Source organism: Mobula birostris, chromosome 5 (genome assembly GCF_030028105.1).
Source record: "Mobula birostris isolate sMobBir1 chromosome 5, sMobBir1.hap1, whole genome shotgun sequence".
NCBI classification, from domain to species: Eukaryota; Metazoa; Chordata; class Chondrichthyes; order Myliobatiformes; family Myliobatidae; genus Mobula; species Mobula birostris.
In genome coordinates this window covers 192,701,311-192,727,825 of record NC_092374.1, presented here as the reverse complement: position 1 = coordinate 192,727,825, position 26,515 = coordinate 192,701,311, and the positions used below count along the sequence as shown (strand labels likewise).

The window sequence follows — 26,515 nt, the reverse complement described above, 5'->3', positions numbered from 1 at the left end:
GTTCTCTAATTTACTGAATCGGAAGAAAATTGGGTGTCAAATCAGAAACAACGCAATGAGTTTAATCTTGACGCACTTCTATACATGGATGGTTTGAAATTATATGCTCCTTTATTAGGAAAGCTAAAGCAATTAATTCAAATAGTAAAACTACTTTCGAAAGAGATAAACACAATTATTGGACTGGATACATGCAGAACATTAAACGTAAAGAAAGTTGTATTAGTGCTAATACAATACAACACAGAGCAGCAGGATGCATTACAATACAGATACAATACAACCGGTGGATGAATATGAAATGTGATCACAATACCAACATGAGGGATAAAGGGGAAAAAATCACGGAATTTACTTCAAAGCTTAAGAAAATCTACCAAACAGAGCTTACGGTAAAACTATAAGAAAGGTGATAAACACTTTTGCTGTGACCATATTGACGTATTCTTTGGGCATAATATCTTGGCCCAAAACCAGTTTGAAAAAAAATTACAAAGAAAACTAAGAAATGAAATCACAAATTTCGGACAATATTATGCACATTCGAATGCGCTTGGACAGAAATGGAATAACAGACATTAAAAATCTACACAACGGTCAGACGAAACCTCTATGGATATATTTTTATCAATGAAAACAGGAGCAAGCATTCTACAAGACAGGGTGCAATTCCGATAAGAACTACACAATTAACCTTACATGAGAGCACAAGTCATGAAAATGAAGACATTACCACGATTGGAAAAAAATGTTAGCCAATGCAAGATTATGACACTGCATGGAAAACATCCCCACGATCTAAGCAGACTAGATGTCGGCAAGGAAGCGTCGAAAGCTTGGCTCACAGTTGGAGACCTCTTCCCAGACACAGAAGGGTTCCCTGTAGCGATTCAGGACCAGGTAGTTAACACGCACAAAAAAAAAATCTAAACACATAATAAAAGAGCAACAATTTCAAGATGATAAATGTAGAAAATGCTGAGAAAACCCGAAACAACCCAACACATTACTTGATCCTCCAGCACTTTAACACAATCTGATTACTTACTCAGGCACAATCAAGTGGCAAACATCATTCACCAAACTCTTGCTTTAAAATACAAACTAATTTAAAAAATCATACCTTACTATAAATACAAGCCTGGTCCAGTCTTACAGTCAGAATCCCGCGGATTTTATTTTGACCGATCAGTTACTACAGATAGGACAATCCAGAATAACCATCCGGATATAATAAAACAGGATAAACTAGTAGCAATAACTTACTTAATAGATATAGCCATTCCAAACACACATGGCTTACAGAAGTCAACAGTGGAAAATACCAGAAACATGCTGAATTAACAGAGTGAAATAAAGACTTTGGAATATGAACGATGTATGCATTGCCCCGATATTGCTACCTACGGCTGGTATCATCCCAAAGGCACTACACAATAGCATTAAACAATTAGGGCTGCACAGCAATGTCATTGGCAGGTAAGATGAAGAAAATCCCAAGGCATTTATACGTATATAACGAAAAGCTGACAACCAAGAAAATATTAGGTCTCTTTAGGGAACACATTGGCAATTTTTCTGTGGTGCAAGGGATGTTGGTGACTTGCTAAATCAATTCTTAATTAATTCCGGCCTAAATGCTTCAATGAAAATGTGCAAGGGAGGGTTGATAAAATGTACAATTGCACGTTGCATTTATATAAATTTACCTTTTCTTCAGTGTAAGTCTATTAGCTAATAGAACATGGAACATAAAACATAGAACAATGCAGTAGAAGAACAGACCCTTCAGCCCACCAATTAATTCAACCAATGAGATAACGAAACTGATTCTTCTGTCTCCACATCTTTTCATTTTCTTTACATTCATTTGTCTATCTAAATGTTTCTTAAAAGTCGAAAATGTTTCTGTCTCTACCACCATCTCAGACAGAGCAATCCAGGCACCCAACTTCTCCATATGAAAAGCTTGTCTTCGCACCCGCTTTGAAATTGTCCCTCACTTAAATGCATGACCTTTGACATTAGATACATGAACCCTCACCTCATTCTAAAGATGTAATTCCATCTCTTACGAACAGAGCCACAATACTGCCTATGCCTTCTACCTGTCCTTTCGATGCAAAGTATATCCTTGATGATAAGCTCCTAACTACGTATGGCCTTTTTTTTTCAGCCACTACTCAGTGATGCCCACAAGGTCCTCCCGACCAGTCACTGATTGCACCACGGGTTATTCCACCTTACTCCGAATGCTGCGCGCAGTCAAATACAGCACCTTCATTACTGCATTCTTCCCCCTTTTGAATTTTATCTCTGTGGTACAATTTAACTCCTTGCTCTGGCTGCATTTTAACCAATTATTGGCTTATCCTTCCTTACATTCATGTTACATCCATCACCTACTTGTAAACCTGCTGGCTCATCCACAGCTCTACCAGCCTGGTTCCCTACCCCGGCTACATTAATTTAAACCACTCCCAACAGCTCTCGTAAGCCAGCCCACAAGGATATTGCCCACATCCCCGGCTCGGATTCAAGTAGAAACTGTCCCTTTTGTACAGGTCATACCTGCCCTAGAAGAGGTCCCAATTATCTAAAAATCTGAATGCCTGCCTCCTGCACTAATTCTTCAGCCACGCATTTATCTGACTCCTCATTCTATTACTATCCTCACTGTTGCATAGCAAAGGCAGCAATCCCGACATTACTACCTTTGAGGTCCTGCTTCTCCGCTTCCTTCCTGTATTCTTTTTTCACGACCTCCTCCCTTTTTCCAACTGTGTCGTTGGCACTAATATGTACCACGGCTTCTGACTGCCCACCCTCCCTTTTCAGGATATTGTGAAGATTTGATACAGGTCTACAAAATTATGTGCGGTATTGATAGAGTAAATTCACACAGGTTTTTTTCACTGAGGCTGGGTTGGCCTACAACGAGATGTCGTAGGTTAAACTTGAACAGTAAAAAGTTGAAGGGGAACAGAAGGGGAAACATCTTCAGTCAGAGGATCGTGACAGTGTGGAACGAGCCTCTAGCACAGGTGGCGCATGCGATCGCGAGTTCAACGTTTAAGAGAAGTTTGCATAGATACAAGGTTCGTAGGGGTACGGAGGGCTATGGTCCCGGTGCGGGTCGATGGGAATAAACAGTTTAAATTGCTCGGCACGGGCCAGCAGGGCAAAAGTGTCCGTTACTCTGATATCCTTTTTTATGACTCTGTTACGAATTGGGAGATTATTGAGTGGCGTTGTAGAACAGAACAACCTTGAAGCGCATGCACACATATCATTGCCTGAGTGCGATCACTCTGGTCGAGTAAGATGTTCCTTTAATGGAGTACGCCACATGACTTTATTTAACGAGTGGAGGTTGACGCAGGGGCAGCCTCCCCTTGACAGGACGGAGTCGAGTCCATTAGCATGGAATGCAAGACGACTGCGGACACTTCTCTGCTGCAGCCTTCCTCCGTCTGCACCTCCCTTGGAGTGCGACATCATCTTACGCCAGCTCCACCAATGACGTCCTGGTTGGATCACTCTTTGCCTAGAATGTCCCTCTCACTTTACCCGCCATGCCCGAACCTTCCAGGGGCCAGACTGCATCGCTGTCGGAATCATAGGAACTCAGAGTATTCTCATCATGACAAGGAGAGACCCTCGGAGAACACAGATCCTTAACGTAACGCACAGCTCAGTAAAACGATTAAAAAGGGGCAGGGATACAAACCTGAATGGAAGAATTTGGAAGTAATTCGCTGAAGAGATGGGGGAAGCAACCCTGATTCCATTACTAAAGCGTTACCCGAATACGTACACGTCAAGAGACGTCAGCAGCAGGACGAGAGTATGGTTGCTGGAGGATATCAGGAAAGTGTCGGCAGTCGCTCACAACCTTTACCATAATTAGGAATGAGGTAATTTGGTCCATTGAGCCTGATCCGGCATTTCATCATGGCCGATCCACTTTCTCTCTCAGTCCCAATCTCCTGCCTTCTACCTATATCCCTTTATGTCCCGACCAACCGAGAATCTATTAACCTCTGCCTTATGTATGCGTAAAAAACTGGCCTCCACAGTTGCCTGTGGCAACGAAGTCCATAGAGTCACCACTCTCTGGCTGAAGAAATTCGTTTTCATCTTCGTCCTAAAAGGACGCCACTGTATTCTCAGGCTGTGTTCTCTGATCCTAGACTCTACCACCTTTGGAAACAACCTCGCTACGTCCACTCTGTGAAGGCTTTTTGACGTTCGATAGATTTCTCTTAGGTCATCCATCCTTGTTCTGATTTCTAGCGAATACAGGCCGACAGCCATTCAAAGATCTTCATATGATAAACCATTCAATCTTGGAATTATTTTCGTGAACCTCCTTTGACATTTCTGAGGTATCTACCCATCTTTATATAAGATAAACAGCCCAAAACTGCTCACAATACTCCAAGTGACGCTTAACCAGTGTTTTAAAAAAAACCTCAAGATTGCTTCCTTGCTTTTCTATTCTAGTCCTCTTGAAATAAATGTAAACATCGCATGTGCTTCCCCACCACCGATAAAATCTTCAAATTAAACTTTAGCAAATCCTGCACAAGGACCCAACGTCCCTTTGCGTCTCGGAATTTCGAATGCCCTCTCAATTTGGAAAGCAGTCTACCCTTTTATTTCTTCTATCGAAGTGTATGACCATACTGTTCCCGACAATGTATTCCATCTGCCACTACTTTGTCTATTATCAGAATCTCTCTAAGCATAGCATTGATTGTGGTGAGAATAACATCGGACTCCAGACACCTGGAAAATTTCCGACCTCAGAATCTGGAGCATAGTGATAGATACCATCCGTTAAGCTCCAGGCACCAAGTGACAGATGGCATGAGGAAAACACGGCTCTCGAGACACTAGGCAGCAGCTGGCAGACACTAGAAACCAGATTCTGTCCACCAGACACTGTACGCCAATGACTAATCATCACACCTGGAATCATTCCTTGAGTAGATACCGGACGAGACAAGCTTTAGAGCTACCAGTCCCTCACTGTGGATTCTCCAAGGATTTTCATTCTGCATTTAATTACACGAGGACCACACACGTTATTTTATCTACGTTCGCCACCCATGGAAATAACACGAGCTGCAGAAGCTGGAAGTAAATGCACACGTGGGAGAATATTGAATGTTAGTAGGGAAAAGTGCATCTTTGGTGCGTATATTCAGAGAACATTGTGTGAGTGCAATCATTGGCATCGATTATAATATTCTCCTGTGGAGTTGAATATTCCCATAATGGAAACTGCCTGTGTATGACTGAGTTTAAGTGCGGAGGCTGATACACGGACAGACACTGCACGGTCCTTGACAGATCGCAGGGCAGAGCCAATGCAGGGAGTGCAAGGTGACTGAAGACCCTTCATTGCTACGGTCATCCCCCGCCTTCACTGCTGTAAGACGTGTTAGCATCTTCCGCCTACTTCACCGCTGAGTTCTTGGTTAGATTTCTCTCCATCTGGAACTCCCCTTCATATTACCGTCTTGGCTGATTCTGCCAGGAGCTGAAACTCCAGACGACAACGCCCTCGGGATCACAGGAAATGACAAGCCTCTTCACTGACCCTCGGAAAACACAGATCCTTAAATCTATCACTGCAGTTCAATAATGCGATTAAAAGCGGTAGTGATGGGAATGTGAATGTACAGTTAGAAATGCGCTTCATTGTAAAGGCATTACTCGAAGATTGTGCCTAAAGAGCCGTCAGAAGAAGGAGGAAACTCCGGGTGCTGGAGGAAATCGAGAGAGAAAGGGCAGGTGCTCACGGTCTTAATGCCGCCTTTCCTACTGAAATTCAGCGTTTTGTTCGCTCAGGGGACGGCTACTCCACCCTCATCTCACTAACGTCACTGACTTGTTATCAGATGAGACTCTGCAGTACAGGCCGAACTTCGCTTAGCATAGATGTAGTGGGAAAGTCATTGCGGAATTCGAAAGTATTCCGACAAAGCTTTCATATCTTCCGGCCCACCCCTCTCGGCGGAGTTTAACGGGTAAAAAAAAGCAGCAGTCCATCGTCGCTTCAGCTAAATGTGTGTTTGAACGTTATGGCGCTGCAAGCGTTGAAAGGACTGAAAGACGTCATTTTGAAAGATTTCCCTGCCGTACTGCAAATCCTTCAGAATGCCGCGATCGCAGCAATTCTGTATGGGTTCGAATACATGGGGCAGAGAATCAGCCCGTGCCCCTGTGATCCGGAATGGAACGCTACCTACGCCTTGCTTGCCTTTGTTGTCCCCGCAGTTATCTTCTTTATGATCAGCCTGGTCGTGTTTCCGGATTCAAGGCGAGCGCTGAAGTGTGGGCCCCGCTGCATCCCTCGCCGCGATGAGACCGGCAGTTACTATGAGACCTTCAGCACCTGGAGTAAATGTTGTTTTGTAATAGTTACATTCCTGAAAATAGTGGTTCCGTCTATCATATGGATTATCATTCTACTGTTGGACGGGGATTACTACACCTGTTATAAAGACCAGGGGACCGACAGTCACATATGCAAACATTTTTGCAGCCTTAAAAATTCGACTGATCTGCGCCATCATTGCCTCAGGTCTCGGGTAAGTGTCTTCAGATGCTTCGAGTTTGTGTTTGGAACGATACATCTTTCTAGCCCATGTATCTGCCTGCATTGTTAGAGCTCCAAAGCCTCCCTGGTTTGCCAGAAATCCGGTCACAACAGGAGTTGGAACTTGGAGGACCAAGTTTAAGCTGAGAGGGATACATTTAAAGACTTGATGGGTAGGTTTTCTACACACACAGTGTTGGTTATATCTCAGAATCAGCTTGAAATGGTGGGAGAGGCACATACCATTTGTTTTAAATGCACTTCCGTATGAAGTGAGTGAAAAGATATGGACTAACTGCTCGAAAATTGATTTAGATGTATGGGCAACACGAAGGGCATCCACGAGATGAGCCAGGCAGTCTCGTTCTACCAGTCCACGATTCTATGTTTCTCTGTTGTCTCATACTCCAGTGTTCTCGAGTACAGAAATAAATAAGCGTATTTATCTATTTGTTTCTCTATTATCCATTTCTCTCTCTCTCTCTCTCTCTCTCTCTCTCTCTCTCTCTCTCTCTCTCTCTCTCTCGCTCTCTCTCTCTCTCGCTCTCGCTCTTTCGATCTAGCTATCTTTAAGAGGGGTGAAGAGGAGATTCCTTAGAGGTACAAAGATGAGGTTTTGTCGACGCGATAGAGACACTCGGATGGTATGTTGCCTCCCTGATGCCAAGCTCAGGGATGTCTCGCATCGTGTCCATGGTCTCCTGATGTCTGAGCAGCCTGAAGTCTTGGTACATATTGGCCCCAGTGACATAAGCAGGCAAGATGAGAAAGTCCTGAAGTGAGACTTTAGGGAGCTAGGTTAAATGCAAAGAAACAGGACGTCCAGGGTTGTATTATCTGGATTGCTGCCTGTGCCACGTTCCAGAGAGAGTAAGAGTAGGATGAATTAGCCCGTGAATGTGTGACTGAGGAGCTGGTGCAGGGACCAGTGGTTCAGACGTATGCCTCATTCGGGTATGAACTGCACCAAAAGGACGGGTTACACCTGACCACGAGGGGATCCAATATCCTTGCGGGCGGGTTGGCTGGAGCTGTTCGAGTTTGTTTAAAATAATTTGGCAGGGGCATGGGAACCGGACTGACATTGCTGAAAATGAGATAGCTGGTTTACAAAACAGGGGCAATGTGCAGTGAGGCTCCTAGCAAGGAGAAGCTGATATGGCCAACTTGCAGTCCACAGAATGAGTTTCAAAGAGAAAAGCGGACAAAATCGAAAAGGTAAGTTCAGTCTGAAGGTGTTACATTTGAATGCACGCAGTCTTGGAGAAAAGGTCGATGAACTTGTAGCACAGCTTCAGACTGGCAATTATGATGTTGTAGGCATCATTGAATCATGACTGAATGAAGATTATAGCTGGAAGCTTAATGACCAAGGATACACATTGCATCGAAAGGTCAGGCAAAAAGGCAGAACGTGAGGCGTGGCTCTGTTGGTAAAAATGAAATTAAATCATTAAAAAGTGGTTACATGGGGTCTGAAGGTGTTCAATCATTGTGGATAAAACTATGGAACAGGAAAGGGTAAGCAGATTCTGATGGGCGCTGTACACATACCCCCAAACAGTAGTCTACAAGTTACAACGGGAGATTGAAAATGCTTGCCAAAAGGTCAATGTTACAATAGTTCAAAAGGGGGAATTGTAGAATGCCTGCAAGGTGGTTCCGAGAGCAGCTCATAGCTGAGCCCACTAAGAGATCAGCTGTTCTGTATTGGGTGTTATGCAATCAACCAGAATTGATTGTGAGCCAAAGGTAAAATAACCCTTAGGGGAGACAATCATAATATGATCGAATTCACCCTAAAATTTAAAAAGGAGAAGCTAAGGTCAGATGTATCGGTATTACAGTGGAGTAAAGGAATTTATAGAGGCATGGAAAAGGAGTTGGCCAGGGTTTATTAGAAAAGAACACTAGCAGGGATGACAGCAATGGCTGTAATGCATGGAAGAGCTTCGGAAGGCACACAGGATATATATCTCTCAAAGAGGAAAAAGTATTCTAAAGGCAAGACGACACAGCCATGGCTAACACCACAAGTAAATGCCAACATAAGGGCCAAAGAGAGGGCATATAATAGAGCCAAAATTAATGGGGCGGTAGAGGATTGGGAAGCTTTTAAAAACCAACAGAAGACAGATTATAAAAATAAACTAGCACAAAATATAAAAACGGACTGTTAACAGTTTTGTAATTATATAAAACGGAAAAGTGCGGCTAAAGTGCACGTAGGTCCCTTGGAGGACCAGAAGAGGGAACGGGCAATGTTGGTAAATGCGAGGTCATCCACTTTGGAAGGACAAATGGAAGATCAGATTATCATTTAAATAGTAAGATATTGCAGCTGCTGTGCAGAGGGACTTGGAAGTGCTTGTGCATGAATCACAAAAGGATGGTTTGCAGGTGCAGCAGGCTACTAAGACGGCTTATGGGATGTTGACCTTCATTATTAGAGGGATTAAATTTAAGAGGTGGGAGGCTATGCTGCAACTGTACAAGGTAATGTCAGGCCGCACCTGGAGTCTCCTTACTTAGGGAAAGATATATTGGCTTTGGAGACGGTGCTGAGGAGGTTCAGCAGGTTGATTCTAGAGATGAAGGGGTTAGACGATGAGGAGAGATTGAGTAGTCTGGACGGTACTTGCTGAATGAGAAGAGATCTTATAGAAACATTTAAACTTATGAAAGGCATTAATAAGTTAGAGGCAGGAAAGTTGTTTCCACTGGTAGGTGAAACTAGAACTAGCAGACATAGTCTCAAAATTCAGTAGAGTAGATTTACGACGGGGATGAAGAGAAACTGGTTTTCCCAGAGAGAGGGGTGAAACTGTGGAATTCTCTGCCCAATGAAGCAGTGGTAACTACCTCAGTGAATATATTTAAGAGAAGGTTGGATAGACTTTTGCATAGTAGGGGAATTTAGGGTTATGGGAAAAGGCAGGTAGATGGAGATGAGTCCTTGGTAAGATCAGCCCTGATCTTATTGAACGGCGGAACAGGCTCGATGGACCAGACGGCCTACACCTGTTCCTACTTCTCATGCTTTTATGGTCTTATGTTAACAGAAGGCAACCAAAAGTCATTAAGAAGGTAAAGTTGGAATCCGAAAATATGTTGGTAATAACAATAAAGTGGATAACAAAAGGTTTTTCAGATACGTAGAGTGTAAAAGGAAGGCGAGAGTGGACATCGGGAAACGATGCTGGACAGGTAGGAATGAGGAATATGTAAAAGCCGAATTGAATAAGTATTTTACATAGGTCTTCACTTTAAAGGCATTGACATCACTGTGGAAGTTCCAGGTGTCAGGGAACATGAAGCGTATGAAGTTACCAATACTATGGAGAATGTTCTTGGGAAACTAAAAGCAAAGAAGGTAGATACGTCACCTGGACCAAATGGTGTACAGCCCATGCTACTGATAGGGAGGGCTGAAGAGATTGTGGAGGCAATAGCAATGAGCTTTCAAAAATCACTGGATTCAGGAAAGGTTCCGGAAGACTGGAAAAGTCGAAATGTCACCCTACTCTTCAAGAAAGGATAGAGGCAGAAGACAGGGAATTACAGGCCAGTTTAGTCTGACCGCAGTCGTTGGGAAGTTGTTGGAGTCAATTATTAAGAATGAGGTCTCCGAATGCTTGGAAGCACATGATAAAATAGACCGTGGTCTGTATGGTTTCCTCACGGGAAAACAAATAACATCAAAATAGACAAAAGGGAATCCGTTGAGGCTGCGTACTTGGATTTTCAGAAGGCCTTTGAAAAGGTGCCGCACACGAAGCTACTTCATAATCTACATGCCCATGGTATGGTCATGCATTTTGGTAGAAGAAATGAAGGGGTTGTCAATTTTCTCACTGGAGAGAAAATACAAAACTCTGCAGCGCAAGGGATTCCCTAGAGGTTAAATTGCAGATTGATAATGTGGTGAAGAAGGCCAATGTGATGCTAGGATTAATTTCAAGAGGACTAGAATATAAAAGCGAGGATGCAATGTTGACCAGTAAAAGCATCGTTGAGGCATCACTTAGAGTACTGTGAGCGGTTGTGGGCTTCTCATCTGAGAATGGATTTGCTGAAACTGGAGAAGATTTAAAGAAGTTTCACGAAAATTATTCCAGATTAAACGGGTTGTCATATGAGGAGCGTTTAATGGCTCTGGGCCAAGATTCACAGAAATTTAGAAGAATTAGGGATAACTTCACTGAAACCTATCAAATGATGAAAAACCTTGATAAAGTGGATTTGGAGAGGTTGCTTCCTTTGGTAACAGTTTCTAAGGCCAAAGGGCACAGCGTCAGAATGTAGGGGCGTCTTTAGAACGGCGATGAGGAGCAATTTCTTTAGTTACAGAGCTCTGAATCTGTGGAATCCGTTGCCATAGGGAACCGCTGAGGCCAACTCGTTATGTATATTGAAGGTAGAGGTTGACAGGGCATGAGGGGAAGAGAGGAAAATTGGATCAGAATGATGAAATGGCGGAGCAAAATTCGATGGGCCAAATGGTGTCATTTTGCTCTTATATCTTCTGGTCTGATTTACCTCTATCGATCTTTTCATCTATTTCCCTCTCTCTGCAGTTGCTTATATGCTTATCTGGTTGTCTGTTCATTTATTTAATCATTCATTTCTCTCCATGAGTAACGTTCTGTATGTTTATTTATCAATCAATCTATTCAAACACTTACTTATTCATTAAATCGTATTTCTATTTATTATATGCTTATTTCTTTTTCGCATCAGAATAGAAGCTAAATTTCTGGAGTTAGAAATAATTTTGCAGTAAGAGATAACCTCATTGAAAAAATAAGCATGACGACACATAGTCGGGTGGTTGTAAAGGTTCGATTCGTCTGTCTCTGAGCGGTTTATTTTTTCATTCCCAACAGATGATTGGTGTCGTTTTGCTGTTGATGACTGTGATTCTGCTGGTATTTCTTTACTTCCTTCCTGCTTGGAAGTGTTGCGATTGCACTCTTGAGAGATATTACGAGCAACAGTATTGGAAAATCGTGGAGCACGTGAAACTGACCAAGCTAAGGACGGAATTGGAAGAGAAGGCAACAGAGTTTGCGGAGGTGGAGGTGAAAGAGTTCATTTGCAAACTGAATCTCGGCAATGTTGAGCCGAAGAAACAGCAGTCCAACTCCTCAGCGGATAATAAAGATGATGCAGCTAACCTTGAATCTACCCAAGTGAAGGCCCCCTTCAAACAACCACTACTCCGAATGACGTCCGTTTAAGCTTTATTCCAGCAGGCATTGACACGTCAGTGGTTCTCCACAACTTAGCAAGACAGATTGTACATCTTCGACACTACCTGTTCAAAAGATCTGCCTGAAACAACAATCACAATCCATTAAATTAAAACTCAAAAGATACGCCCTCAAAAGAATGAACACTCGTAAAGCTGCGAGCCAAAGCGCAAAATTCCAGACTATCAACTTACAGTGGTATGGGAGAGGAGTTGGCCAAAGTAAATTGCAAGTAGATATTGGCAGGGATGAAAGCAGAGCACCAAAGGCATGAGTCTCTGGGAAAAATGAAGAAGGTGCAGGATAGATATATTCCAAAAACGAAGAAATACTCAAACGGCAATATAGTACAACCGTGGCTGATAAGGGAAGTCAAATCTAATGTAAAAGTAAAGGAGAGGACATACAACAAAGCAAAAATTATTGGGAAGATAGAGGATTGGGAAACGTTTAAAAACCTATAGAGATCAACTAAGGGAATCATTTGGAGGGAAAAGGCAAAATATAAAAGCAAGTAGCAACCAAAATCAAAATGGATAGTAAAAGCTTTTTCAAGGATGTCAGAGATAAAATAGAGATAAGAGTTGATATGGGACCGCTCGATATTGATGCAGGAGAAATAATAACGGAAGACAAGGAAACAGCAGATTAACTAAATGAGTATTTTGTGGAAGACACAATGAAGTGTGCCAGATGTTGAATGGTGTGTGGGAAGTGAAGTGACTGCAGTTACAATTACAGGGGAGAAAGTGCTCAAAAATCTGAAAGACCTCAGGGTGCACAAGACACCCGGACCAGATGAACTGCACTCAAGAGTTCTGAAATACGAAGTGGTAGAGATTGAGAAGGCATTAGTAATGATCTTTCAAAAATCACTGCACTCTGGCATGCTGCCAGAGGATTGTAAAATTGCAAATGTCACTCCATTCTTTAAAATAAGGAGTAAGGCATCAAAAAAAAATTATAAAACAGTTAGCATGACCTCAGCTGTTGGGAAGATGTTGGAGTCAATTGTGAAGGATGAGGTTATGGAGTAGACGGTGAAACAAGAGAAGATTAGACAAGGTCAGTGTGATTTCCTTAAAGAAAAACCGTGCCTGACGAACCTTTTGGAATTCTTCGAGGAGATTATAAGTAGTATAGTTAAAAGGCATGCAATGAATGTTGTATATTTGGACTTTCAGAAGGCAATGTGCTACACATCATGGATAAATTCACTCACCTCGGCACTGAACAGAATCCACAACCTGTGGACTCACTTTCAAAACTCAACAGCTTCTGTTCTGCTGCTCGTTATTATTAATTCTGATTTTTTTTCCCTCAGTTCAAGATTGTAAAACCTGAAGGACGGGCTTAACCACGTACACTCATTCCTCAATTTGCAGGATCTTTCCGACTATTTTAGTGGTGTTCAGAACTGTGTTTTTTTGGAGATTTACATAGATATTGCGGTGTAGCCCTAATTGTTTAATGCTATTGTGTAGAGACCTTGAGATGATGCAAATTGTAGGTATTACTATTGGAACAATGTAAACACCTTTATTAGTACTATATCCTTTAAAATTATTTGTTAGTTTTTATTTCACTGCTCAAGCTAGTAAAACCTTAGGTACTTACATAGACAAATGCACTTCTCAATTGCCCGGAACTTCTGGACTGTTCATATGGCGTTTAGCATTGTTGCTTTCTGGAGTTTTAAATCGATATTGTTGCGTAGCACTAACTGGTTAATGCTATTGTGTAGTGACTTTGGGATGACACCAGTTGTGTAAATTACTATTAGCACAATGTATACCCTGTTCATGTTCCATAATCTCTCAATTTCCTCTTTTAATTCAGCTTACTTCTGGTGTTTCTTCCTTTCTGATTTTTGAATCTTATGTCTGTTTGGAATGGCTATATCTATTAAGAATTTTGTTCTTGCTTGTTTATCCTGTACTACAAACATTTGTATTATATCTGCACTTCCATTAAACAGTGTCCTATCTGTAATAACGGATTGGTCGCAATATAATTTGTGGGATTCTGAATATAACTGGATGAGGCTTGTAAGGTATGGTTTCATTAATGAGTTTGCTTTGCAAAGCAAGATTTTGAGAAATTCTGTTTGCCACTTGATTATGCCTGTGTAAACAATAGGTTGAGTTCAACTGCTGCAGAATCATGTAATGTGTTGGATTTTTTCAGATCTCTCTTGGTATTCTCTGCATTTTTCATCTTGAATTTGCCCGTCATTTATTACGTATTTTTGATACCTTTGTGTTAAGCACCTCGTCCTGTATTGCCACTGTGAACCATCCTGTTTCTGTGAAGAGGTCTCCAACTTTAATCCCAGGCGTTCGACGCTTCCTTGAGGACATCGAGTCTGGTCTGATCGTAGGGTTGTTTGCCGTGGAGGATCATATTCTTCCACCTGTTAACACTGGACACAAAAAAAAATTGCTTCCTGTACACGTGTAGGTGTATTTTAGGGATTTTGGGTTCAAATTACTATGTATATTCCTGTCATGGACATTTCTTGAATTTCCCTATATTTGTCCACAATGTAAGCTAAAAGGTTTTCTATTTTGTCCTTGCATACTCGGGCATGCTCAGGCAGGGCGAGTGCGGCTTGGTAGGGCAGAAAGGCTTGAAAAACATCATACACAAATCATTCTATGCCTTGTGCTCACGCATATATCGTTTTACGGTCACGTTGACGCACATGCTCAACGTGCATAGCATATTGTGTGCACCGATTACAATCAAATAATTGTATTTTCAGTAGTATTTGTGATAGCAAAATGTCTCGCCAATGTTGCCACAGTCGTGATACTTGTTATATTAGTGGTGCGTGCACGTTTAAATCTCAGAGACGGGTCATGACTCCTCTTCTTAAGAGTTCTACATTGGGAGTAAAATTGGCGACCAAGATAAAGTCTAAACCCCGCAGATTTGCTGTACAACATGCGCTGTCGATCTTAGAGGTTCGCTCAGAGGTACTCGAAAGTCAATACCATTTGTTGTGCCGATAACATAGAGATAGCGGAAGGATCATGTGACGGACTGCTATTTCTGTATGACTTGTGTATCTGATGTCTCTGCTGAAAACAAGAGTTCCAGTCAATACCCCATTCTCCTTTCAGGCATGAGACCTGAACCGCATGATGATAGTCGCCCAGTACCGAATCCATTAGAGACATAGAATCTAAATGAGGCAGGCTAATATGCCATGACGTACGATACAGGAATGGAAAACGACACTGATACAAATTTTGAACCCCTCATGTCTAGTGAGACTCATCTGGTAACCTAATCTGAGTTAAATCATCTGGGCAGAGACTTTGCTTTGTCGAAGGCAAAACAGAATTCCTGGGTTCAAGATAGGATTGAGTCTGCTGGTACAGGCACAAAACTTCCCGTGTAAGATTTCCATATTTGACACAGAGGTTTTTTTAGAGAAACTGATGACAAGATTGAGCGGGGCATGCTTCCTGGTCTACTAATCAGTAAGGTCATCAATATCAGGCATTTCGAAAACCTTACAGTGGAACCAGAGAAAATTGTGCGGAAGGCAACGACAAAATACCGAAGTACGTGTAGCTGGTTAACAACATGCTTCAAGCATACAAAACCATGAAGTGCAACATGTCACCAAAGTTTCATTTCCTGCATTCCAATTCAACATCTTCTTTGCGGATCTTAACGCTGTCAGTGCCGAGCACGATGGAAGGGGATAAAACTGGAGAGTGTTCAAAGCAAGTTCACGAAAATAGTTCCAGAATTGAATGGTTTGTCATATGAAGAGCGTTTGATGGCTCTGGGCTTGTATTCACTAGAATTGAAAAGAATGAGGGGTGATCTCATTGAAACGTATCAAATGGTGAAAGGCCTTCATAGAGCAGATATAGAGAGGATGCTTCCTATGGTGGGAGAGCCGAAGACCAGAACACACGGCCTCGGATTAGAGGGGCGTACTTTTTTGAATGGAGATGAGGAGAAATTTCTTTAGCCAGAGAGTGGCGAATCTGAGGAATTCTATGCCTCAGGCAGCTGTAGAGGCCAAGTCCTTATGTATATTTAAGATAGAGTTTAATACATTCTTGATTTGTCACGGCAAGACTGGATTCGGGGAGAAGGCAGCAGACTGGGACTGAGAGGAAAATTGGATCAGCCATGATGAAATACCGGAGCCCACTCGATGGGCCAAATGTTCGGCTTCAAGTGTTCTACTATGACCACAGCAACACTTTCGAAAAAAAGTTGCTATTCAGTGTAAGCTCTTCATTTTTCTGAGGTAAACTTCCATTTAAGTTCAGAGGTTTATAGTGCTAATCAGAATTGCATATGCTCACGTGGAGTTTTCAATGCTGTTTTCATTGATGAAAAAATATAACCTGAGAAGTTCTATTATTATTGTGCACAGATTGCCCTTTGCACATTGATTGTTTGTCTGTCTTGGTTTGTGTGCAAATTTTCATTGATTATTGTACTTCTTTGTATGAACTTGTGAATACCCACAAGAAAATTTATCTCAGGATAGCACAGCTTATGGCGAGTTGTAGGCACTTTCATGAGAAATTTCCTTTCAAATTCGATGTATTTTAGATCATGGATAATGTTTTCATGAACTGGACACCTGCCTCATAGTTCCAATAAGCGAGATTGAATCCTAACCTCCGGTTTTATCTGTGTGGGTTTTGATGTTCTCTCTGTGACTGCAGGTGATTCACCTCGCCGCTCTTGTTTCTTCACACATCTGAAAACTGTTCCACTTAGCAGATTAATTTACTAAGGTAAATTGATGCTATTGTGCTAAAGAATGGCAGAATCTGGCGGAATATTTATACAAACGGCAGGAGAGCACTTAAAATGGAATTGGTGCGGCATTTGGGCTAAATAGTTGATAGTTTCACTGAGGTGACAGGTAACTTCAGTACAGTATTTTGTCTCTATGATACCTGTTACTGCGCAACTTTCGAGTACGAAAGCAGCCGGAGAGGGAGAGAGCGAGAGGGATTCGGGGGTGGGGGGAGGTAAATTGCGTTACGATTGTCACATTCACTGAAGCAGAGTAAAGAACGTTGTTTTGTATTCCACCTATACATTGTTACATTAAGGAAGGACAATAAAATAATGTAGAATGAAGTGTTACCTTTGCAAAGAATGGCAGAACAAATGTACAAAGAGTTACAGGAAGTGGGATACACCACAGACTAAACGCTTCAGAAACAGTGCTTGGCCTTAACAGTGTCAGGGAGTAGTCGGCAATGGAAACGTTAGATAGTGAACTATCAAAGTCAAACAGAGCAACAGGAACAAGAATGGAATTAAACAGATCAATATTTTTGCACTTTACAAAATGTTTCCCGCCACATGTGAAATTTAGTCAAATAAAGGAACACTACCGATATTTGTTTGTTTTTTTTTCTTTTCTTGAGGAACGTATCTTAAATTCACTTACTAAGACTTAAAAAACTCTGGTTTACTGCACTGTGTTGTTGGACTGAAGTCCAATTGCCCAAAGTCAGATTCATATACACAAAAGCGGGCCCTTTGGCTGAACTGTCCAGCATTCCTCCCGCTAGTTCCAGTTGCCCACGTTCGGCCCATAAATCCACAAGCTCTGCCGCTCCGTGTACTTATTCCAATGCCAATTTAATGTTGAAATTATACCTACCTCATCCACTTCCCCTGTACTCACATCCCTCTGTGTAAACAAGTTAGTTCTGAGGTCTCCTTTCGATCTATTCCCGCTTCTCCTGTATCTGTGCCCTCTGGCTTTGAACTTTCCAGCACTCGGGAACGGACTCTAATTGTTCACTTTATCTATACCCCTCATTGTTTTATATATTTCTATGTAGTCTGCTCTTAGTCTGCTATGCTCCAGTGAATAAATATCCATCAAGGGCACACTCCCACTACAACTCAGCTCCTCCAGTACCTTTGTAAATCTTCCCTGCACCTTTTCCACCTTGACGATGCATTTCCCATAATAGGATACTGGAGTCCACGCTGAGTGGTGCAGAGAATGCAGAGGCAGCCGGCTGCCAGTGACGGACTTCAAGCTCTGAACAGGATGAACCAGCATATCTACCGGGGTGATGTTCTGTGGCTCAAGCTTATAAAACACTCGCTGCAGGTGGAGGAAGTGAAGAAACACTGGAAAATGTGGGGAACCATACAACAGATCCGATAATATCTATGGACATTGGAACATGCATCTTTCAATGTACCTGAGAAAATGGGAGTGACGCTAAACCAGAATTTGGATTTCACCCGTAGTTGTTGGGTAACGCTTGTCCAGTCTGTGACACTATTTCCCAGTACCCCATAATTATATAATGAAATTGACCATATATGTACCAGAACAGGTGTAACATACAGATTAAAATAAGACCATAATACTGTAAGACATGAGGGCAGAATTAAGCCATTTGTCCCAAAGAGTCCGCTCCGCCATTCAATCATGGCTGATTCTTTCTCCCCTCTTTGGCCCCACTCCGGGACCCGCTCCACGTGATCTTTGAAGCAGTGCCAAATCAAGAACCAAGCAATCATTTCCTTAAATACGCCCAAAAACCTGGCCTCCACAACTGCCTGTCGTAACAAATTCCACAAATTCAACATCCTCTGGCTGAAAAAAAAACAACTCTGCATCTCTGTTTTAAATGAACGCCCTCGACACTGAGGCTGTGCGCTCTTGTCCTAGACCATCGACCACGGGAAACATCATTTCCACATGTCTAGGCCTTTCAACATTCGAAAAGTTTCAATGAGATTACCCTTCATCCTTCTATATTCCAGCGAGAACAGACCCAGAGCGTTTCTCCTAGGATAACCCTTTCATTCCGGGAATCATCCTGTGAAATTTCTTTGAACCCTTTTAATGCTTGCAGATCTTTTCTTAAGTGAGTACCTCAAAACTGTTCTCAATACTCAAGGCGAGGCTTCAGCAGTACTTTTTAAAGCCTCGGCATCATATCCTGCTCTTGTATGCTAGACTTCTTGAAATTAATGCCAACGTTGAATTGTTTTCCTCACCAGCGACACAACCTGCAAATTAACCTTTAGGAAGTTCTGCACAAGGACTTTCATGTCCCTTTGCATCTCAGGCAACCTCATCTTTAACAATTGACTGCAACGTCTTCCCAACCACTGAGTTCAGGCTAACTGGTCTATAATTTCTTCTCTAATGCCTTCCTCCTTTTTTAAAGAGTGGAGTGCCACTTGCAATTTTCTAGTCCCCCGGCACCGTGTCAGAGTCCAATGATTTTTGAGAAGATCATCACTAATGCCTCCACAATCTCTACAGGGAGCTCTTTCTGAACTCTAAGGCGTAGTTCATCTGGTCTGGGTGACTTATGTACCCTTAGATCTTTCATCTTTTTGCACACCTTCTCCCTTGAAACAGTAATTGCATTCACTACTCTTCCTTCACACACTTCAACATCTGACACACTGCTAGTGTCTTCCAGAGTGACGACTGATACAAAATATTTATTTAGTTCATCCGCCATCTCCTTGGCCCCCGTTATTATTTCTCTGTGCTCCTTTTCTAGCGGTTTTCTATCCACTCACATCTCTATTTTATTTGTACATACTTGAAAAAGCTGTTACTATCCACCTTGATATTGTTTGCCAGCTTGATTCCATATCACATCGTTTCCCTCTGAATTATTTTTTTCCATTACTCTCTGTAGGTTTTTAGAATCTTCGCAATCCTCCACCTTCCTGCTATTTTTTTGCATTCTTGAATGCATCCTCTTTTGCTTTTACAGTAAGTTTGAGTTCTTGTCAGCCACGGTTGTACTCTTTTGCCATTTCAGTATTTCTTCGTTTTTGGAATATATCTATCCAGCACATTCCCCATCTTCCCCAGAAACTCACGCCATCGCTGCTCTCTTGTCATCCCTGTCAGCATTTCCTTCCAATTTACTTTGGCTAACTCCTCTTTCATACCACTGTAATTTCCTTTACTCTACTATAATATAGTCACGTCTGACTTATCCCTATCACATATCAAGTTGAACTCAATGACATTGTGATCACTGTCTCTTAATGGTTATTTTACTTTATTCTCCCTAATCACACCCCACCCCTCCCCTGTTCAATACATAACACACAATTCATTATAGCTGATCCCATAGTAGGTTCAACGACAAACCAATCTCAAAAGCCATCTCGTAGGAATTCAACAAACTCCCTCTCTTGAGATTCCCTTTCCAACCTGATTTTTCCAATCGACCTGCATGGTTAAAATCTACCATGACTAACATAACATTGCATTTTTGACACGCCGTTTCTACTTCCCGTTGTATCCTGCGTTTTGCATTCCACCAACTGTATACAACTGTCAACAGGCTCCTTTTATCCTTACCATTTCTTCACTCAGCCCACAAGGATTCAACATCTTCTGATCCTATGTCACATCTTCTTACTGTTTCGTTGCCATTTTTTACCAGCAGAGCCACACCACCACCGCTGCCTACCTTTTCATCCCTCCGATACAACGTGTAACCTTGGGCATTCAGCTCCCAACTATAATTATCCTTCAGCCACGATTCACTGATGCCCATACCATCATAGCTGACAATAGTGCAAAAGATCGTCCACCTTATTTCTGCATGCATCGATATATAACACTTCGAAGACTATATTTGACACCCATTTTGGTTCTGCGTCCCTAACGTGCTGATACTCATCCTACTGGCTGCAGTTTTGTGCTATTATTTACCTGCCCTTCCTGACAGTCTGACCGCACGCCATCATTGTTTTTTTTACCATATACCCTATTCTGAGTCCCTTCAATCCGGTTCGCAACTCCCCTCCCCCACCGTAAGATCTGTTTAAACCCTCCCCAACAGCTTTAACAAACCTGACGACGAAAGTGTTGTTCCCTCCTCGGGTCCAAGTGCAATCCATCCCGTTTTACAAGTCGTACTTCCTCCAGAAGTAATGTTGACATTGCATGTGTTTCTTAGCAGGCGAATAATCCAGAGTCCTGAGTTCAAGTCATGGCATTGTGGGATCTAAACTCAGCTAATAGGCTGGAAAATTCAAAAAATAAATTGTGTTTAAAAACTGTTAATCAAGTCAACAACTTTTCCACATTTATGATTTTCTATCATAACATAAATCCTGACCCGGATATGGACCGTACCGTCCAAATATCCGGACTTGCCTCTCGGTTTTTTTTTTTGCACTACCTTACTTTCCATCTTTTCTATTTTCTTTTACTGATTCATAATTTAAAATTTTACTATTTACTAATTTTTTACTATTTTTCATATTTAATATTTGTAATCCAGAAAGTGGAAAGCGCAGAATCAAATATCGCTGTGATGATTGTACGTTCTAGTATCAATTGTTTGGCGACAATAAAGTATAAAGGAAAATCTACTTGCGAAGGCTTAGCGTATCTTACTACAAATATACGTGATTTCAGTAAGATCACGTCTGGAGTACAGTAGCATTTGTTCTCCCTTAGACATAGTGGCTGTAGAAGGAGTCCATTGAAGATCCCTGTCACTGGTTCCTAGAATGGCGGGCTCGCCACATGAGGAAAAGAGAGTCTATACCAGCTCTCAGAGCAATGCCAACAATTCCGTATCTCAACCCATTCTCTCCCAACTACTCGATAATTACCTCCAGTTTTGCTGTCATCCAGTAAGTGAAGGGTCAAATTGCTATCAACAATTACCAACATCAGGAAATTGAAACATGTGGAAAAATCACTTGGCAATAGGTAAAAACCTCTGGTCTCGTAGCCACACTCTAAGTTTAGGACAAACCAAGGTCTCCGAGCTATGAGTCTGCAGGAAAACGTGTTACCCCTTTGCTCCAGCACGTGCAACTTTTCCAAGTTTACTGATAACTTCAATCTAAATAAAAATTTGCCTAGTGATGGTTCAAGGTGACTTGGGCTGAGAGAGGCGGTGACAAGGTGGCAAATGGGTGACAATGCAGAGTGGCTAACCACGTGGCAGGAAAACAGAAACTGATCAAATTGGCAGATTAATTAACTACTGTAAATTGATGCCATTGTGTTACCGATTGACAGAATCTGGCAGAATATTCATTAAAATGACGGAAAAAAACATATAAGTGGAATTTGTGTGGCATTATGACTGAGTAGCTGGTAGTCTCACTTAGCTGAATCGACTATTTCCTTGACTTATTTTCTGTGGCTCTATGATGCATGTTTGTGCTCTACTTCTGTGTACACAACGAGCAGCAGAGACACACAGAGAGAGCGAGCGAAAGAGAGAGAGAGAGAGAGAGAGAGAGAAAGAATAATTGCCACATGCACTGAAACCAAGGAAAAACTTGGTTTTGTATGGCATCCATACAGAACGTATCTTCACATCAGTCCATGAAGGTAGAACGCGGGAAACAATTAAAGAATGTAGAATACCTTTGCAGAGAAGTGCAGAAAAAAAGGCACAAGGCGGTTCTGGTAATAAGAAACTGTTTCGGACTGTGCTGCAACAGACTGCAGGCATCAAAAAATGCGCTTGGCCAGAGCAGTATCAGGGAGTAGTCGGCAGTGCAAAGCAAAGATAATGAACTATCAGAGTGAAACAGAGCAACGACAGGAAGTATGGAATTAGACCGAACAACGTCTTTGCCACTTTACAAATTATGGGCTGCCACATGTTATATTCAGTCAAATAAATAAACATTGCGGATGTTTTCTCATTCCCTTAATTTGAAACAGATCTTTAAATTCAGAATGACATTAAATCTGTTTTTTTCTATCTGCATAGTTGCAGTGATATTGAACTGAAGTCCAATTACCCAAGTCAGTTACAGAGCACGGAAACAGACCCTTCGGCCCATCTTTGCACACTGACCACATCGATCTCCCTGATGGTTCGTAATGCCACGTTTTCTAAGTTTGCTGATAGCTTCAGACTAAGTTATGTTGATCAAAGGTAAATTGTACTGAAAGAGTGGGGGACACGGTGGCAAGTGGAGGATAATGTGATGTGTCTAACCACGTGGAAGCAAATCAACACAGGAATACTGACTATTGCTTAAATACAGTGAGAGAGAGAGAGAGAGAGAGAGGGGGAGAGAGAGAGGGGGGGGAGAGAGAGAGAGAGAGAGAGAGAGCGAGCGATTCGCCAGTGATAAAGATATATTGTTCAAACTGGCCAAACAGCCCTTGCACAGAAAAGTTGCTGTGTTAGAGCAGGTAGCAATTAAGCAGTTAAATACAATGTTGGGTCTTCATTTGAGCACAGTTGTTGTGAAAATTTATAACTTCATGCTGTCAGGGCTGAGAGCAGAGCAGCAATGGCGTGAGTTTCTGGGGGAAATGAAGAAAGTGCAGGATAGATGCATTCCAAAAGCGAAAAAAATACTCAAATGGCAAAATAGTACAACCGTGGCTGACAAGGGAATTCAAAGCTAATGTAAAAGCAAAAGAGAAGCCATACAGAAAGGCAAAAAATAGTTGGAAGACAGAGGATTGGGAAGCTTTTAAAACATATGGGCAGCAACAAAAAGAATCACTGTGAAGGAAAAGGTGAAATATAAAAGCAAGTAAGCAAACAATATCAAAGTGGATAGTACCAGCTTTCTCAAGTACGTAAAGAACGAAAGAGAGATGTGAATAGATACAGGACTACTAGATAATGAGGCCGGAGAAATAACAACGGGCAGAAGGAAATGCAGTTGAACTGTTAGTATTTTGCATCAATGCAGAAGGCACGAGCAGTGTTCCACGTCTTGAACGGTGTGAGAGAAGTGAAGTGAACTGAGTTGCAATGAAAAGGGAGAAGGTGCTCAAAAAGCTGGAAGACATAAGGGGTACATAAGTCACCGGACCAGATGAACCGCACATTAGGGTTTTCAAAGAGGTATCGATAGCGATTCTGGCAGCATTAGTAATAATATTTCAAAAATCGTTGGACTCTGGCCTGCTGCCAAAGGACTGGAAAATTGAAAATCTCACTCGACTCTTTCTTAAAGCGGGAAGGCAGCAGAAAGTAAATTATCAACCATTTAGCCTGACTTCAGTTGTTGGGAAGATGTTGGGTTCAATTAAGGATGAGGTTATGGAGTACTTGGTCACACAGGACAAAGTCAGTATGGTTTCCTTCAGGAAAAACAAAACGTCAGGCATTTGATACTGAGAATTCATAGGGTACTTGTAAGGCATCATGTTGAGTATTGAGAACAGTTTTTGGGCTCCTGATCTAAGATAAGGTGCGCTAGCATTGGAGAGTATTCAAAGGAGCTTCAGAAGGATGATTCCGGGAATGAAAGGGTGATCATACGAGGAACATTTTATAGCTTTGAGTCCGTACTCACTAAAATTAAGAAGGATGAGGGAGAATCTCATTAAAACCTTTCGAATGTTGAAAGGCCCAGACAGAGTAGATGTGGGAAGGATGCTTCCCATGGTGGGGGATTCCAGGACAAGAGGGCACAGACTCAGGATAGAGGGGCGTCAATTTAAATCGGATATGCGGAGAAATATCCTCGGGCAGAGGGTGGTGAATTTGTTGATTTTTTTACCACGGGCAGTTGTGGCGGCCAGCTTGTTGGGTGCATTTAAGGCGCAGCGTGATATGTTTAGACTGGACACGGCATCAAAGGTTACAGGGAGAAAGCAGGGAAGTGGGGTTGAGAAAGGGAAAAAAAGGATCAGCCATGATTGAATGGCGGAGCAGACTCGATAGTTCAAACCGGCTAATTCTGCTCCTGTGTATTCTGGGGTCTTCCTGGCGAATATATGGGGCTCGATATGACTCCATTCATCCTGTGTATGCCTCTCATAACTATGTAACCTTCGAACGGGTGCGGTCCTTAATGGTCGAAAGACAGGCAGAGCGATGGATGCTATATGAGCACAATCTTTTAAGTAACTATTGCCAGAGCCATCAGAGATGGCTTCGATCTGGATCGCAGCGACCTCTGACCGGACAAAAAATGCTGCAAAAATGTGGCCTGGACGTTTGCCGTGTGATCATAAACCCTGACGGACATTGGTTAAAAATAATCCTACAAATGCTGTTCATTGTTTCGCTAGTCCAAAGGAACACTATTTCAATTAGCTGTGTGCAGTATATGTGTACGGTTGAATTAGAATTACTCTTGAAAGCGAGCTTGAAAACCGTTAGCACGTTATGTGGTATACCTGCTAATCTTCTACGTTTTACGTTTGAATGCCTCCTGAAGCCAGCACGGGAAAAAAGAGAAAATCATCCCAGAGAAATAAAATTGATTAAAATAAACAACTGAGCTTCCTGTTCTATTGCCTTAAACTGTTATTTAAAATTCCATTTCAAAATTCACGCGTTTTTGTTATACTGCAGTCCATTCACTGGAATTGCACAACCTCTGTGGAATTCAGCTCGTTTTCCTGCCAATATTCTTTCTGATCAGTAAAACACACCGCCAATGAAGTGAAGAAGAAAATAAGTGAATAAAGAAAGAAAAGGAAATGTAAAAACACGGCTATGTCTTTATACCATGGAAGGTCGGAACGTACTTATTCTGGATAATAAATTAGTGTGGAGAGAGGACAAAAGTATTAGCAGTTCATATCAATACCCATGCATCCGCTGAAGTTACAAGATAAGCATATTGCGAACTGCTGAGATGGGGACAGGAAGGAATCTGGAGTCTGTGATAGGGTGTAGGCATAGAGAGACTGATGGCTCACGTGATGACGGTGCAGGGTGAGAGAGGCTGGTAAACTCTAAAGGAGGAGTGCAAATGGGAGATAAATTGAGATCTCAAACGAGAAATAGGCGAGGGCTGAAGCCTACGGACAGGGTGTTTTAACGCATGACGCAATAGCTTGTCATATCATAACTAATAATTAAAATAAACAGCCGGTACTCAACTGATCTGACTTCCGTGGTACTCCAGCATGAATACCTCACATATAATACAATGTTCCTAGGTAGCAACAGACATGAATCGGGGACTAAAGTCTGGCTTCAGGATTAGAGAACGGGAAAATAACGCTGGAACTCGTGGCGTATATGAAACTGCAAGTGCAGGAAATTTGAAACGAACAGGAAAGCTGACAATATCCACCAGGTCAGACTGAACCGTGAAAAGATAAAGAATTAAAATTGAAGTTCTAAGAACTGACATCGAAATTTGAACTCACCGTGGGCTTCGTTAGATAGAAAGTTCAGAGTCAGAGTACAATAGAGAATAAAAGAGTCAGGAATCCGAAAGCCTGAGTGAACCTGGCGGTACTTGATTTTAGGCTTTTGTGCCGTCTTCTCCTCTCACCATGCAGAAGACACAGAACTGGAAAACACGGACAACCGGCCTTAATGACAACCTAAGATAGAGCAAGATCAGAGTTCTTGGAAGTACAGGAAAGTTAGAAGTAGAAGTAGAAGATAGAAGATTATCTGACTGGCAGGAAGCAAAGAGTGGGAACAAAGCAGTCTTTTCTGGTTGGCTGCAGTTCACCCGTGTGTGCCGCAGGGGGCGGTGTTAGCACGGCTTCTTTTCACGTTGCCAGATTGAATTTAGAGCAGGGCGTTGCATGGTCATGCACTTTGGCAGTGATAAAGGCTTAGACTGTTCTCTAACTGGGGAGCACATTCAACACTCAGAGGTGCAAAGGGTCTTGGGGTCCTCGTGCAGGATTCGCTGAAGCTTATCTTGCAGGTTGAGTCCGTAGTAAGGGCGGCTT

General features: G+C 42.1%; 1 protein-coding gene and 2 long non-coding RNA genes across 8 annotated transcripts in view; 1 reads left to right on the top strand and 2 right to left on the bottom strand.

The window, feature by feature from the left end:
• Positions 1-5,930, bottom strand: part of LOC140198185 (uncharacterized) — a 16,676-nt gene extending 10,746 nt beyond the window's left edge. For all 4 annotated transcript variants that reach the window (XR_011886133.1, XR_011886131.1, XR_011886130.1 and 1 more), the window contains exon 1: positions 1-5,930. This exon is cut by the window's left edge and continues 1,489 nt beyond it. This is a non-coding gene — a long non-coding RNA (uncharacterized lncRNA).
• Positions 3,594-13,869, top strand: LOC140198182 (calcium homeostasis modulator protein 6-like). Its single transcript, XM_072259186.1, has 2 exons — positions 3,594-6,602; positions 11,497-13,869. The coding sequence occupies exons 1-2, from the start codon at positions 6,093-6,095 to the stop codon at positions 11,848-11,850; spliced, it is 864 nt and encodes a 287-aa protein (XP_072115287.1). The 5' UTR covers positions 3,594-6,092; the 3' UTR covers positions 11,851-13,869.
• Positions 11,006-25,218, bottom strand: LOC140198184 (uncharacterized). 3 transcript variants are annotated; one of them, XR_011886129.1, is made up of 3 exons: positions 24,992-25,218; positions 20,720-20,891; positions 11,006-14,284 (listed from the first exon to the last, which is right to left on the bottom strand). It is a non-coding gene; the product is annotated as an uncharacterized lncRNA (long non-coding RNA). The 3 variants fall into 3 exon arrangements; XR_011886128.1 differs by lacking the exon at positions 24,992-25,218 and adding an exon at positions 22,259-22,402; XR_011886127.1 differs by lacking the exon at positions 24,992-25,218 and adding an exon at positions 21,490-22,213.
• Positions 25,219-26,515: the final 1,297 nt, after the last annotated feature.

Coding starts and splice junctions, on each gene's coding strand:
- LOC140198182 (XM_072259186.1), top strand. CDS start 6,093: ATGGCGCTGCAAGCGTTGAAAGGACTGAAAGACGTCATTTTGAAAGAT. Junction 6,603..11,496: donor ATCATTGCCTCAGGTCTCGG/GTAAGTGTCTTC, acceptor CATTCCCAACAG/ATGATTGGTGTCGTTTTGCT.